At 42.5% G+C, this 14646-nt stretch overlaps 1 protein-coding gene across 1 annotated transcript in view; it reads right to left on the minus strand.

The window, feature by feature from the left end:
* Window positions 1-9389: 9389 nt before the first annotated feature.
* The window catches only part of LOC131203123 (uncharacterized), a 42134-nt gene continuing 36877 nt past the window's right edge, over window positions 9390-14646 (minus strand). The window contains exon 8 of the mRNA XM_058193065.1: window positions 9390-9440. Coding sequence (XP_058049048.1) covers window positions 9390-9440 — 51 coding nt within the window. The remainder of the gene's footprint in view (window positions 9441-14646) is intronic.

Raw genomic sequence — 14646 nt, forward strand, 5'->3', positions numbered from 1 at the left:
TTAAACTACTGAAGTTCGCAGATGACACAACAGTGATTGGTCTCATTCGAGACAATGATGAATCCGCATATAGACGAGAGGTCAAACGACTAGCCTTATGGTGCGACTGAAACAATCTGGAACAGAACACACTCAAAACCGTAGAAATGGTGGTAGACTTTAGGAGAAACCCTCCCTTACTTCCACCTCTCCCAATACTAGACAACACAGTATCAACAGTAAAAACCTTCACATTTCTAGGTTCTATCATATCGCAAGATCTAAAATGGACAGCTAACATCAAAAACATGATCAAGAAAGGACAACAAAGAATGTTCTTTCTGCGCCAACTCAGAAAGCTCAAACTGCCCAAGGAGCTGCTGATCCAGTTCTACAGAGGAATTATTGAGTCTGTCATTTGCACCTCTATAACTGTCTGGTTTGGTTCTGAAACCCAACAAGAAAGACACAGACTTCAGAGGATAATTAGAACTGCAGAAAAAGTAATTGCTACCAACCTGCCTTCCATTGAGGACCTGTATACTGCACGAATCAAAAAGAGGGCTGTGAAAATATTTATAGATCCCTCACATCCTGGACATAAACTGTTTCAATTCCTACCCTCAAAACGACGCTATAGAGCACTGCACACCAGACAACTAGACACAAGAACAGTTTTTTCCCAAAGGCCATCACTCTGCTAAACAAATAATTCCCTCAACATTCCCTCAAACTATTTACTAAATCTATACTACTATTAATCTTCTCATTGTTCCCATCACCAATCTCTTTCCACTTATGACTGTATGACTGTAACTTTTGTTGCTTATCATTAAGTGTTAAATTATACCCTATGACCATCATTTGTGTTGTAAATGTTGTACCTTGATGAAGGTATCTTTTTTTTTATGTACACTGAGAGCCTATGCACCAAGACAAATTCTTTGTGTGTCCAACCACACTTGGCCAATACATTCTATTCTATTCTATTCTATTCTATTCTATTCTATTCTATTCTATTCTATTCTATTCTATTCCTTTGGAGGGAAGAAGGTGACCTGGAATGTACATGCTACTCCAGTAGAAACCCACCCACCCCAATCAAACACTCCTTGGTGTCACACACAGTCCCAGAACCCAACTGGACTTTGGGCAGTGTCTTCAGGAAAAAAGAGACTGGAAGAAAGAAATCCTTTCTTCCACTTATTTATAAAGAAAACTGGTACAGAGAGAAGATCTCTTCCCACCAAGGAATGAAATTTCCTGCATCAAATGGGACTCGGAAAGCAAAGGAAGTTGCCATTGGAGGAGGAGTGCAGTGACACCTCATTTAGTCAGGCTGATTGTGGAGAGAGAGTGTCTCTTATTCACGAATGCCTGTTAAATACACAAAATACATCAGTGGGCCATTTACATCGTCCCTTATGTGATGCTGTATTTAAGCCAATAAGTCGCATGACACCATAATGCGAAGAGCATCAAGGTGGAGTCCCTTGTCTTAAGGTTCTACATTTAGGCAAAAAAAAAATGCACAGGTACCGGATATGTGGTACCTTGCTCAATAGTAGTACCTGTGAGAAGGATCTTGGAGTCCTAGTGGACAACCATTTAGATATGAGCCAGCAGTGTGCAACAGCTGCTAAAAAAGCCAACACAGTTCTGGGCTGCATAAACAGAGGAATAGAATCAAGATCACGTGAAATGTTAATACCACTTTATAATGCCTTGGTAAGGCCACACTTGGAATATTGCATTCAGTTTTGGTCACCACGATGTAAAAAAGATGCTGAGACTCTAGAAAGAGTGCAGAGAAGAGCAACAAAGATGATTAGGGGACTGGAGGCTAAAACATATGAAGAACGGTTGCAGGAACTCGGTATGTCTAGTTTAATGAAAAGAAGGACTAAGGGAGACATGATAGCAGTCTTCCAATATCTCAGGGGCTGCCACAGAGAAGAGGGAGTCGGGCTGTTCTCCAAAGCACCTGAGGGCAGAATAAGAAGCAATGGGTGGAAACTGATCAAAGAAAGAAGCAACTTAGAACTAAGGAGGAATTTCCTGACAGTTAGAACAATTAATAAGTGGAACGACTTGCCTGCAGAAGTTGTGAATGCTCCAACACTGGAAATTTTAAAGAAAATGTTGGATAACCATCTGACTGAGATGGTGTAGGGTTTCCTGCCTGGGTGGAGGGGTTGGACTAGAAGGCCTCCAAGGTCCCTTCCAACTCTGTTGTTATGTTATATTATATTATATTATATTATATTATATTATATTATATTATATTATATTATATTATATTATATTATATTATATTATATTATATTATATTATATTATATTATATTATATTATATTATATTATATTATATTATATATCAAATCACAACTTTTTGTTTTTTCATAATAATATGAGCACTGTTTCTGAGAACAGTGGAACAACTTGCCTCCAGAAGTTGTGAATTCTCAAACACTGGAATTTTTTAAGAAGAGAGTGGACAATTATTTGTCTGAAATGTTATGGGTCTTCTGCTTGAGCAGGGGGTTGGACTAGAAGACCTCCAAGGTCCCTTCCAACTCTGTTATTCTATGTTCTATAAAGGTCAACTAATTTGACATTCCAATTACAAACTGTTAAAAAAGCAAACCTTTCCACAGGGTAACTAATTTTTATGTTCTAATGTATTAGGCTAGGAGAGGTTAACTTACACAAAATGATCATCACAACTGTGGCCAAAAACAGGAGCAGGCACAAGAGACTTGCAAGATATAAACCAGAGCTGGTCAGGTCATGCCAAAAATTAGCAAATATCCCTTGAAGGACACAAGAAGAAAAGAAAGAAAAGTCCATTTTAACCACCATCCCAAGAAGAAAGATTTTCGTTGTGGCCTTGTGCCGGTATTTGAAAATGCCCAGCTAAAATCCTCTCTCACCTCCAAATCTCACCGTTCATGTAGAAGGGTATCCTAAGTAATTGTTCCTCCCCATTTCATCCCAGCCTCGACCACTTTGGAAGTAGGTGGGGCTGAGAGAATGGCTGCCCCCAATTTCATCCCCTGAGTTAACATAACCAGAGGATAGGAGGAAGAAGAAGAACTGGGCTGCTCTTTCTCTAAAGACCAGCTAGAAATAGATTGTGAATTCTTCCCTTTTTGCATCCAGAAATAGTAGATGGCCACTCCAATTCCCTTCCCCTTCCAAGCCCCCCTCCTGGTCACTCTGCCCCTCTGCTCTTCTGGTTTGGTTCCCAGGATTTTCCCTCCGTCTGTGGGGAAGATGAATGGTGAAGGGATGGGTCGCAGGGGAATTGCCCCACTCTTCCCACCCCTGTCTGGAATAGGAAAGGGAGCACATGGCCCAGGAGGCTGGAATCTGGGCCTCACCAGGGAATTAAGGGAAGGAGATATAGGTTTAGGTTGGTGAGGTACGTGTGCCCACACTCCGGATCTATAGGGAGCAGAATTCGGCCTTTGTTGACCTCGAATAAGTCCATTTTAAAGCAAAATCGTAGCATCCAAGTCTCAGGAAAGCTACGTCTCAGTCAGCACCAGAGGGAGAGGCTGAGCAGACAACCTTGGTATTCATCAGCCAGTGCAAAGACAAATGGCAACCAAGGAAGATGTTTGAGCCCACTTTTTTTTTTCTGAAGAGGCCCCCCCAGTTCCCCCTATTTGGGACCCCAGACTGAGGCTGGAAGGCTCTTTTAAGAGTGTGAAACCAGGAGATGGTAAAGTCCAACCTTGGCTCACTGTCTCTTCTGATGCTTACTGAATCTTCAATAGTTTTGTCCACTTCAGCCGCTTCTTGATTCCTATCATCTCCCCTTTTATATGTCCTACTCTTCTGTGTAATCGTATACATATCACACGCATACCTGTATTTTGCTGTGTTCGTCTGACATTGGATCTGGAGGCCACATTGGATCTGGAAGCCACGTTAGATCTGGAAGCCACGTTGGATCTGGAAGCCACGTTGGATCTGGAAGCCATGTTGGATCTGGAAGCCACTTAATCCGGCCCTTAAATAATGACATTTATTGAGCAAGAACACAAGATGCAAAGGATCAATTCATGTCATCTGACTGAATTTCCATTCAGTTGAAGCTCATTCAGAGCATCAAATTAGGTGGTTTTGGAAGATCCTGGAGAAGTTTGAACTCAATGACTCTGTTTGCTTTGCACTATTAAAAGATAGAATGATAAAATGAAAGAATGAAGAGATATGTTCCCAGAAAAAGAAGAACTATTTAAAACAAAAGCAAATCCTCATGGGGGCTCACCCAACCCAACACTTGGGAGAACAACCAAGCTTTCATTGCCTTCCAATTGGTCATCAGGACCGGGGCCATCTGGGGGATGCCAGGTGCCCTGACAGAGCTATGGACAATTCCCGGGTTCTCCTAGGTGATACCACAGAAATGAGGGGAGCACCCACTCTTCCAAATCTTACGAAATAGGCAGACATTATTGGAGATGCTCTCAAAAGCTTGATAGATGATTGAATTGCACCCGGAATCCAAACAGCAACCATTGCAGCTCAGGGAGCAGTGGTGCCACTAGTTTTTCACTAATGGGGCGGCTGCATTTGGACTATCAGTGGCTTCCAAAAGGTTTTCAAGGGCAGCCCCATAGAGAGAGCACTGCAATAATCCCTTCTCGAGGGTGTAGAAAGTTAGCAGCCTCCCCTCTTAGAAGAATGAAATATTTTAGGAAATATTTAAAAAGGCGGAATATTATGTTTTCCCTAAAGGAGAAACGTGTTTCTAAAGACAGAAACTCAGAGCCTCAGCTCTCTGCTCCAAGTAGAAACTAAGGGGGCAACTTGTAGAAATGCAGATTTGGAAATCCATTCAAGACAGGATTAAAACCTGGAGGAAGCCAGCATCTAGGATCAATGACATTGGTTAAAGCAGATGAAACACAATTTAAACAAGATGAGCTTAAATGGCCTGGGGGCCTGGGGGATGGTAGAGCACAGGAAGGCCTGGAGGAAAGTTGTCCATGGGGTTGCAATGGGTCGGACACAACTTCCCAACTAACAACAACAACAATCAAGATTAAAAACCCCAACTCATTGCCGGCCTTCTTGAGACAAAGGAATTAAAATCAAATAACGAAACACACAAAACAAGCCTCTAAATTACAAGCTGCCATAGAACAAACTGCATAAAACTCCCATGTGCTCATCAAACCGTGTGGTCAGCTACCCGGAATCACAGCTGCCTGGTGGTTCTGCTCAGTGGTGGGATTCAAGCAATTTAACAACCGGTTCTCTGCCCTCATGATTTCTTCCCACAACCAGTTTGCCAAACTGCTCAGAAAGTTAACAACCGGTTCTCCCGAAGTGGTGCGAACTGGCTGAATCCCATCACTGGTTCTGCTGCTTCACCATGAAACCATCTTTCCAAGAAGCCTCCGTGTTTCCAGTGTCTCCCCCGACCCCATTGGAAGGGAGCCCAGATGGACATTTCTCCCAACAAGGGGGACCATGGCATGAGTGACTGTCTGGGGATGGGGGTGGGGGGTTGATACGGGAACAGGCACAATTGGCAGTCTGGATAAATGTGTGCAAAGACCCTCTGGGCCACAGCTGCGGCCTCCTCATCAAATAACCGCTGTGAGCCCAAGATGACCCCCATTGCAAAGTGGCCTTGAATGGGGAAGTGCAGCCCCATCCCAAACCAGAGAGTCCCAAGAACCACGGAGCCAAATATCCTCCGTCTTGTTGGCATTGAGCCCGATCTCTTCCGTTTTTCATGTTTGCATCTCTGAGGTTCCAAAAAGAGCCTGCTTTTTTCTACTAAGAGCGGCATTTGTACCTCCATATTTTTATCTTATGATTGCTGTGGAGGGACCACCGGCCTTATAAGCTCCTTGCGCCCACCCCTCAGGGCCATTGTCAGGGTGACCCAGCTGCCAATCAAACAGCCACTGCCAATCAAAGGGCTGTTGCTAGGCAAGAGGCGAGAAGGAGGGAAGACAAAATGGCTGCCTGAAGCTCTGCCGCCACAGGCCTTAGGCTGAATAAACAGAGCCAAAGACAGGACTCAAAGTGAAGATTGCAACTCAAAGATAGACTGCTGTGATGAGGAGAGGCTCGGGAAAGGAGGCAGTAGCTGAAAGAAATGAGGGGAGAGAGGCATCTTTGTCCTTCCCTCAGACAGGCGTGAGGGAAAAGTTCTCTCAGCCGTTTCCCTCAGATGGAGCAAAGATTCGTGAGAAGAGAAGAGAAAACGCCAGGAAGCCCCACCAGGAGCAAACAAGGGAAAATGTGGAATAAAAGTAAAGATTTGGACAGAACAGGAATAGAAAGCAGGAACTGAGAAGGAGAAAATAAGATGGAACTGAAGTGAAATTGGACTTTTAAAATTTATTATAAAAATTTAATAAATAAATAAATAAATAAATAAATAAATAAAATATAGTGTAAATGGAAACCATGGAAAATAGTTACAGCTTTATTAAGATTCATTTCATCATTGGTCAGTCTTTAACTTCCTTTAATTTTTAAGCTTGCTTTGTTTTTGGCAAAATAAAAGACACAACACCCACTCCCCAACCACTAAAAATCCCAAACAATTGTCCAAATTTCCATTTCTTTGTTGCCTCCTTCAAGCAACATCAATGCAGACATAGGCCTCCTGAGGCCAAAACAATGAATCCAATGAAAATTTTTGTCATAAATAAAAGGCCGAAAAGTATCACAGAGATACTTCTAGGGACAGACCATGCTGTCATATGGATAGGTTAAAGCTGAAAAATTAGAATAAACACGTCAGCAAGATTTAATACAGGTGAAGTCTATTGTTTCTGAACCTCAAGAGGAAGAAATCACAGCAAAATCCAGATATCTCCCCAAATTGACTGGTACTTGGACAATTTAGTTCTCAGCCATATCAGCCTTTCATGTCATCCAACTTCCAAAATCTTATGATGCAGGAGATATTTTATTTATTTATTCAACTTGGATAGCTATCTGTTTCAGCAAGTGACTCTGGGCAATGAACAATCTTTAAACGAATTAAAAATAAATATCCATCAGAAGTACAAAAATTAAAATGTTACAGCCCATGGTTGTTCACACACCAGTACCAACGGCCAGCAGGATCAGGCCCATCCTAATCTCTGCAGGAAGGATGCTCCATAGGACGGATGTTCTGGCAGAAAAGTAACTTATTAGTGATTCTGTAAATTTCATTAGTGACTCCGCTATTATTCTGACTCTGTAAACCGCTTAGAGAAGGCCGTAAAAGCACTGTGAAGTGGTGTATAAGTCTAAGTGCTATTGCTATTGCTTGCTCAGCAAACTTGCTGTCACTCGAGAAGAGGAGATTTCTTAGGAGGTTTAATCCATCTCCAGCTTGAAAGTATAAGAGGGCTTTCCTCCTCGCCAGGAACTCTGAGGACACCACTATTCCCTTAAAAGGGAGCGTGAATCCAAACTCAATCACAAAGCCCAGAGAAAGGGAGGACCCAGGGGTGCTCCCAGCTGTGAAAATGCTCAGGGAAAGGGCTCCCCAAATATCCTGCAGCCGCTGAGGTTGGCAGGAGAAAGGGAAGAGTCCTTCTGAGTCCTCCTCCTCCTTCTCACTCGTGCAAAATATTCCTTCCGCCTCCTGCTGAACCGTCCCTCCTCCTTGCCCCGTTCAGAAAGAAACTGCACATCGGTGGCACTCCGGGCACCTTCCCCAGGAAGAATGTCCCTCTCGGCTGCAGGGAAATCGATCTGTCTCGGGCACATCCTACCTCTGATGCACAAAATGGGATGAGGTAAGCCGGCAAGGATCCAGTGTAGATTTAGCAGTGTGCAAAGGTAACAAAGACATGCACAGAGACAGCAAATCAGGCAGTGGCCCCAAGGCCTCTGTTTGTAGCACATGCTGACTCTTTGCTCCCTCCTTCCTGCCCTCTTTCATTCTCCCCTTTTGTGCAGCCATCTGCTGCAGCTCCTCTTGAAGCCCCACAAGGGGATGCCCATCTCTGGGCTGAACGAACCTCTCAGAAGAGAGAAATAGAGGGATGGGGGGGGGGGAGAGAGAGAGAGAGAGGAGGAATCTGCTGACCTCTGCAGTAGAGGTGGGTTTCAGCAGGTTCTAACCAGTTCTGGAGAACCGGTAGTGGAAATTTTGAGTAGTTTGGAGAACCAATAGTAAAAATTCTGACTGCCCCTGCCCTCATCTATTCTCTGCCTCCCAAGTCCCAGCTGATCAGGAAGAAATGGAGATTTTACAGTATCCTTTCCCTGCCACACCTACCAAGCCACACCCACCAAGCCATACCCACAGAACCAGTAGTAAAATTTTTTGAAACCCACCACTGCTCTGCAGCCATCTCAATGTGTATTACGGTGTCTAAGAGAGAATGATGTTCAGGCAGCCAAAGGGAAGGGTCCTTTGAGGAAAGGAGGATCCTTATAGAAATCTGCTTTACTAAAAGTGAGGGACAAGGGCCCAGTGGGGACCCTTATGCCTCTGGGTCCCAAAGGGGCTGCATCTCCCCCTCCCCCCTCCCGTTATATTTACAGATGGCTTCAGTTCAACCCCGACATTCCCCTTCAACCAGATCACCGGCTGTAAGGCTTTTGCTGAGTTACATCCTGCACAGCTGGCCAGTGAGAAAAGCCGATGTTCACCTTACAAGAAGAGCCTCCCTTCTTTTCCAAAGGAAGACTGCAGATAACGTGGTGGTGCCTTTGTCAGCTTCTTTCCTCTCAGCCTCTCTTCCCTCCTGGCACTGATCCTTCAACCATCATTCCAGAATTCCCATTCAGTTTATGTGGTTCCCTGATTGGCTGACTGGCTCACTTCTTCAGTGTTCCATGTGTGGCTTCAGTCCTGGAAAATCTGGGCCTCGGATCTGGCCTTTAGCAGAGTTAAAGAGCTGCGGAAAAGATGAGACATTCCCCACTCTTAGAATAATAGAATAACCCCTCCAGATCAGGAGGAACAGAAGTGTGCCTCCTACTGGCATGCCAGAGAAGGTGCAAAGGAGGGCTATCTTGAGTTTTCCCAGCCCGGGTTTTCATCCCATGCTCCCTATTTCACTCAAATAGAGCTGGAAGGGACCTTAGAGGTCTTCTAGTCCAACACCCTATACCAGGAACCTTATACCATTTCTGACAAATGGTTGTCCAGTCTCTTCTTAAAAATCGTCAGTGTTGGAGGATCCACAACTTCTGGAGGCAAGTTGTTCCACTGATTAATTGTTCTAACTAGAAGGTCACTTCTCCTTAGTTCTAGGTTAGTTCTCTCCTTGATTAATTTCCATCCATTCCTTCTTGTCCTGCCTTTAAGTGCTTTAGAGAATAGGTTGACCTCCTCTTCTTCTCTTCTATCATGTCACCCCAGGAGGGGGGCGTGGCCAGCGTGCTGCGGGATGGAGATTCTCGGGGCTCCTCGAGGTTCCTGAGGATCACCGATATTCCTGCCATTTTGGGGATCCCTTGTTGGGATCATAGCTGTCCTGTAGAGACAGCGAAGAAAGGAGGCACAGATCGGCGTGAACAAGGAAGTGACAAATTCTCTGGAGCACCGACATCAGCCTCCGACTCGGCGGCATGGAAAAACAGCCATTGAGCTGTCACTAGCAGGGGCGACCACACCCAAAGATTGGAACAGGAGAGGTGACCGAACGGAGGATTCTTACTGGAAAAGTGATTTGCCACTATAAAGGTAAGAAGAAAAATTACTAAGGCTTGAAAGAAGTTTTAATTTGAATCAGCGACTAAATTGGCATGCGGAAGTACAAATAGAAGAGAGGGGGAAAAAATGGAACTTGGAAATTAAAGCCTCCAAAAAAAACTTTTCATCTGAATTTCAATTTGATCGCGGAAGAGATTAAATATTAAAAGAAACAAAAAACTGAAAGAAAACTTCGTTTGCTAACAAAAAACTAAGTCAGGAAATGATAAATTTGGTGGATTAATAATGAACACTTTGTAGCTGAAACATTTGTGAACGAGAAAGAATTATCTGCTGGAGGAGAAAGTATTAGAGCATTTAGACCAGCATCTAAAAAAAGCATTGTTTGGACATCTGTTGTGAACTTGCACAGGATGGAGGAGAAGCAGAACTGATAAATACTTATTGGAACATTTTAAAGACATACTGGGTGGACTCTTCCAGGAATAAAGAAGAAAAGAAGAAAAGAAATATATGGACTTGAATTTTAGTTATAAACAGATTTAAAAAATCTTTCTCCTTGTATTGGAACTATGGAAAATTGGGAGGAATTGTGGGAGATGCTTTTGTGAGATATATGGTTGGAAAAGAAATCATTGAGGAGAATACAGATGATTATACTGGGACTGATAGTGGAAAAGTAAAAATGGAGAGAAGGAAAGAAATTTTAAAAAGGAGGGGGGGGAATGAAAAAGAAAAGATTGAGAAGGACAATTAAAAAAATGAAAAAGATAGTGAGAAAAATGGATGATTACACTGGGTTTAGCAGTGAAAGATGAAAGAGAAGAGAAAGAAATAGGGAAAAATTGAGGGGGGACATCAAAAGAGTGACAGAGAAAAATGGGAAAGAAGGAAAAAAAAGGGGAGAAAGAAGAAAAGAAATATATGGACTTGAATTTTGGTTATAAACAGATTTAAAAGTCTTTCTCCTTGTATTGGAAATATGGAAAATTGGGAGGAATTGTGGGAGATGCTTTTGTGAGATATATGGTTGGAAAAGAAATCATTGAGGAGAATACAGATGATTATACTGGGACTGATAGTGGAAAAGTAAAAATGGAGAGAAGGAAAGAAATTTTAAAAAGGAGGGGGGGGAATGAAAAAGAAAAGATTGAGAAGGACAATTAAAAAAATGAAAAAGATAGTGAGAAAAATGGATGATTACACTGGGTTTAGCAGTGAAAGATGAAAGAGAAGAGAAAGAAATAGGGAAAAATTGAGGGGGGACATCAAAAGAGTGACAGAGAAAAATGGGAAAGAAGGAAAAAAAAGGGGAGAAAGAAGAAAATGAAAAGGGAAGAAAGGGAGGAAAATATTAAGAGAAGGGATATGGGAGAGACTGAAAGAAAATGGTTAGAGGTAGGAGAAAAATGGATAAAAGAAAAGAAATTAAAGTAGTGATAGATTTGCTTCCTTATTTTTCTTTCTTTTTGTTTATGTGTGTGTGGGGGGGGTTAATGTATGGAATGAGGGAAAACTAAAGTTGATGATTAAGAAAGAAATGTTATTTTTTAAAAAAAGAATGGAAAATCCAGCAGAGGAAATTTGGAATGGTACCCAGCACAGATCAACTCCGTAGCCAAGACACTCATCTCCAGAACAAAATGCTTAGCTGATGAACAACACTTAAAAACCGAACTACACACTCTCACTAACGTACTAACATCCAATGGATTCCAAAGAAATAAGATTACCAAGCTAATCCAAAAAGAACCCCCCACTAAAATCCAAGACAGAGAACAAGAAAACGGCACAGCCTTCCTCCCATATATAAAAGGCACCACAGACAGAATCAGCAAGATCCTCCACAAACACAACATCAAGACAGCATTCTGCACAAACCGAAAAATATCCACCATCCTAAGAAACCCCAAAGACAAAATTGAGTTAGAAAATCAAGGAGTATATGAAATCCCATGCACCGCCTGCCCCACCACATGCATCGGACAAACCAACAGAAGAATAAGTGCACGCATTGAAGAACACAAGAACTCAGTCAAGAAAAGAGGAACCAACTTCTTTCCTGGTCCAACACCTTAAAGTCACAGGAAATGATATTGACTTTAAAAAGACCAGAACCATTGCCAAAACTGAACACTTTAACAACAGAATAATCAGAGAAGCCATTGAGATAGAAAAACGCCCACACATCATGAACAAACGAGATGATACCTCCAGCCTACCAGCCATTTGGAAACCCGCCCTTATTGACAAACGAGTCCCTAACACGAGGAATGACACCAGACCCACACTCACAAGGTCCACACAGGATGTCACCACCGCACATCCACCCAGAAAGCAGACCCAAACCCACACTGATCATGAAGCACGACCAAGGACCAGAAGCCAGACCGCAGCTGCAACATGAACCATTTCAAACCCCTCCAATCCATACATGCAGCAGACTGACACCCACTATGAAGATGTAGCATGACCACGAAACCAAACAACAGCACTGCAGGTCACCAGCTCAAATCCCCCTGCAACACAGACTAAACTGAGCACAACCAAGCCCCCACTCAAACTGGACACACCCCCATCCAATCAGAGCACAAAAAAACCCCATCCAATCAGAGCACAGCCAAGCTCCCACCCAATCAGTTCAAACCCCCACTAGCAGTTAAAAGGAAGAAACAGCTGCGATCACACATTGCTCCCAGAAGCACGAAGCTGAAGCCTGAAGATGACAAATGAGATTTCATATATATATATATATATATATATATATATATATATATATATATATATATATATATATATATATATATATATATATCATGTCACCCCAATCCTTTCTTTCATTAAACTAGACACACCAAATTCCTGCAACCATTCTTCGTATGTTTTAGCCTCTAGCACTCTAATCTTCTTTGTTGGTCTTCTCTGCACTCTTTCGAGACTCGACAACTTTTTTATATAGTGGCAACCAAATTCATTTTGTTGGATAGGGCCCATTCCACATAAAAATGTGGAATAGACAACATCACCAACAAATGGATTTGTAGCTGGCTGACAAATCGTACTCAGCGAGTTGTCCTTAATGGCAGTACATCCACAAGGAGAGAAGTAAGTGGTGGGGTACCACAAGGATTCGTGTTAGGCTCAATATGCTTCAATACTTTTATAAATGACTTAGATGAGGGAATAGAAGGGGAACTCATCAAATTTGCAGATGATATAAACTGGCAGGAATAGCCAACAGTCCAGAAGACAAACTCAGGATCCAAAAAGATCTTGACAAACTTAAACAATTGGCTCTATCATACAAAATGAATTTTAATGAGGAGAAAAGCAAAGCTTTACATTTAGGCAGGGAAAATCAAAGGTATAAATACAGATTAGGCAAGATCTGGGCTCAAAAACAGTAACTGTGAGAGGGACTTTAGAGTCCTAGTGGATAATCACTTGACTATGAGCCAGCCATGTGCAGCAGCAGCCAAAAAAGCTAATACAATTCTGGGTTGTATAAACAGGCACAGAATCAAGATCACGTGAAGTATTAGTGCTGCTTTACAAAACCCTAGTAAGGCCACACCTGGAATATTGCAACCAGTTTTGGTCACCATATTACAAAAAAAGATGCGACTTTGGAAAAGGTTCACAGAAGAGCAACTAAGATGATCAAAGGCCTGGAGACTAAAACATGAAGAACAGCTGCAGGTTTTGGGTTTGGCTAGTCTAAAGATAGGAAGAATTAGAGGTGACATGATAGCAATATTCCAGTATTTGAGGGGCTGCCACAAAGAAGAGGGGGTCAAATTATACTCCAAAGCACCAGCAGGCAGGACAGGAAACAATGGTTGGGAATTAATCAGAGCAGCAACCTGGAATTAAGGAGAAACTTCCTAACTGTGAAGACAATTAACCAGTGGAACAGTTTGCCACCAGAAGTTGTGGGTGCTCCATCAGGAGGTTTTTAAGAAGAGACTAGACAGTTATTTATCTGAAATGCCATAGGTTCTCCTGCTTGAGCCGGGGGCTGGACTAGAAGACCTCCAAGGTCCCTCCCAGCTCTATTCTATTCTAAATTCTATGGTGAAGTCTGTCCATATGTTGTGAAATAAAAAGAATTTTCATCATGTCTTCTGTCATGCCCAGGGAATAGTTACCAGTTTTCTTATTTTTTGGTTCACATTGTCCGGTTCAGTTTGTGTCTGGTTAATATTTCCAGCTGTCTATTGGTTCACAGGTTGGCCCAATTATGGATGCTGTTTCCACTTTTGTCTTCTCAGTCTTCAGGTGTATTCTTTACGAATCAGATTATTAACTTGTCTATGTGTGATGTGATCCAGAAATGTAAAATTTCTAGATTCTTGTAGGCTTCCACCTGAGGGCTCCTGATGGGTTCTTTGACCATTTGGCATCCCAGTTCCGTTACCGGTCATGAGGTTAGCCTGCCTTATTGCTACTGAAGCACATTGCTCTGGGCCGAACTCCATTGCTACATCTGCGCCACCAACACTTGCGATGTTTGTCAGTGATGGGATTTGGAGTTCTGATTTTTCCATAAAGCTTCAGGTCATCCACGTAAGGCAAATGTGAGGTTTTATTCACTTTTTTTTTGTTTTTGCTGCTTGATAGCCATTTATTTTCATTATCACAAAGTTGTTGGCCCATTCTATTGTGAGGAATGTATTGTGAATAGGAGTGTGTCAGCAGACTCAAAAACATAGAAAGAATGTCAGCAGAGTAGAAAGATAGAAAGAATGTGTGCAAATCAAATAGACACATAGAGAAAGGTCTAGATCTGAGTAAGCCTGATCCACAATTTCTATGGCACCCTACTGACATGCCTCTTTTTCTAAGACAACAATTAAGACTCAGAGGGAGCCACCGCAGAGAAGGCCCTTCTGCTTGGTCCCACCAGATGGACCTCCTGCCAGGGTTCCCACCGATGCCTTAATTAAATCATGAGCCTCGAGTCAAGCTTCAAAAGAAGTCCAGTTATTTATTAGGCGCTTCATGTTGGCACATTCCAAGTGAAGCCA

This window comes from Ahaetulla prasina, chromosome 8 (assembly GCF_028640845.1).
Source record: "Ahaetulla prasina isolate Xishuangbanna chromosome 8, ASM2864084v1, whole genome shotgun sequence".
NCBI classification, from domain to species: domain Eukaryota; kingdom Metazoa; phylum Chordata; class Lepidosauria; order Squamata; family Colubridae; genus Ahaetulla; species Ahaetulla prasina.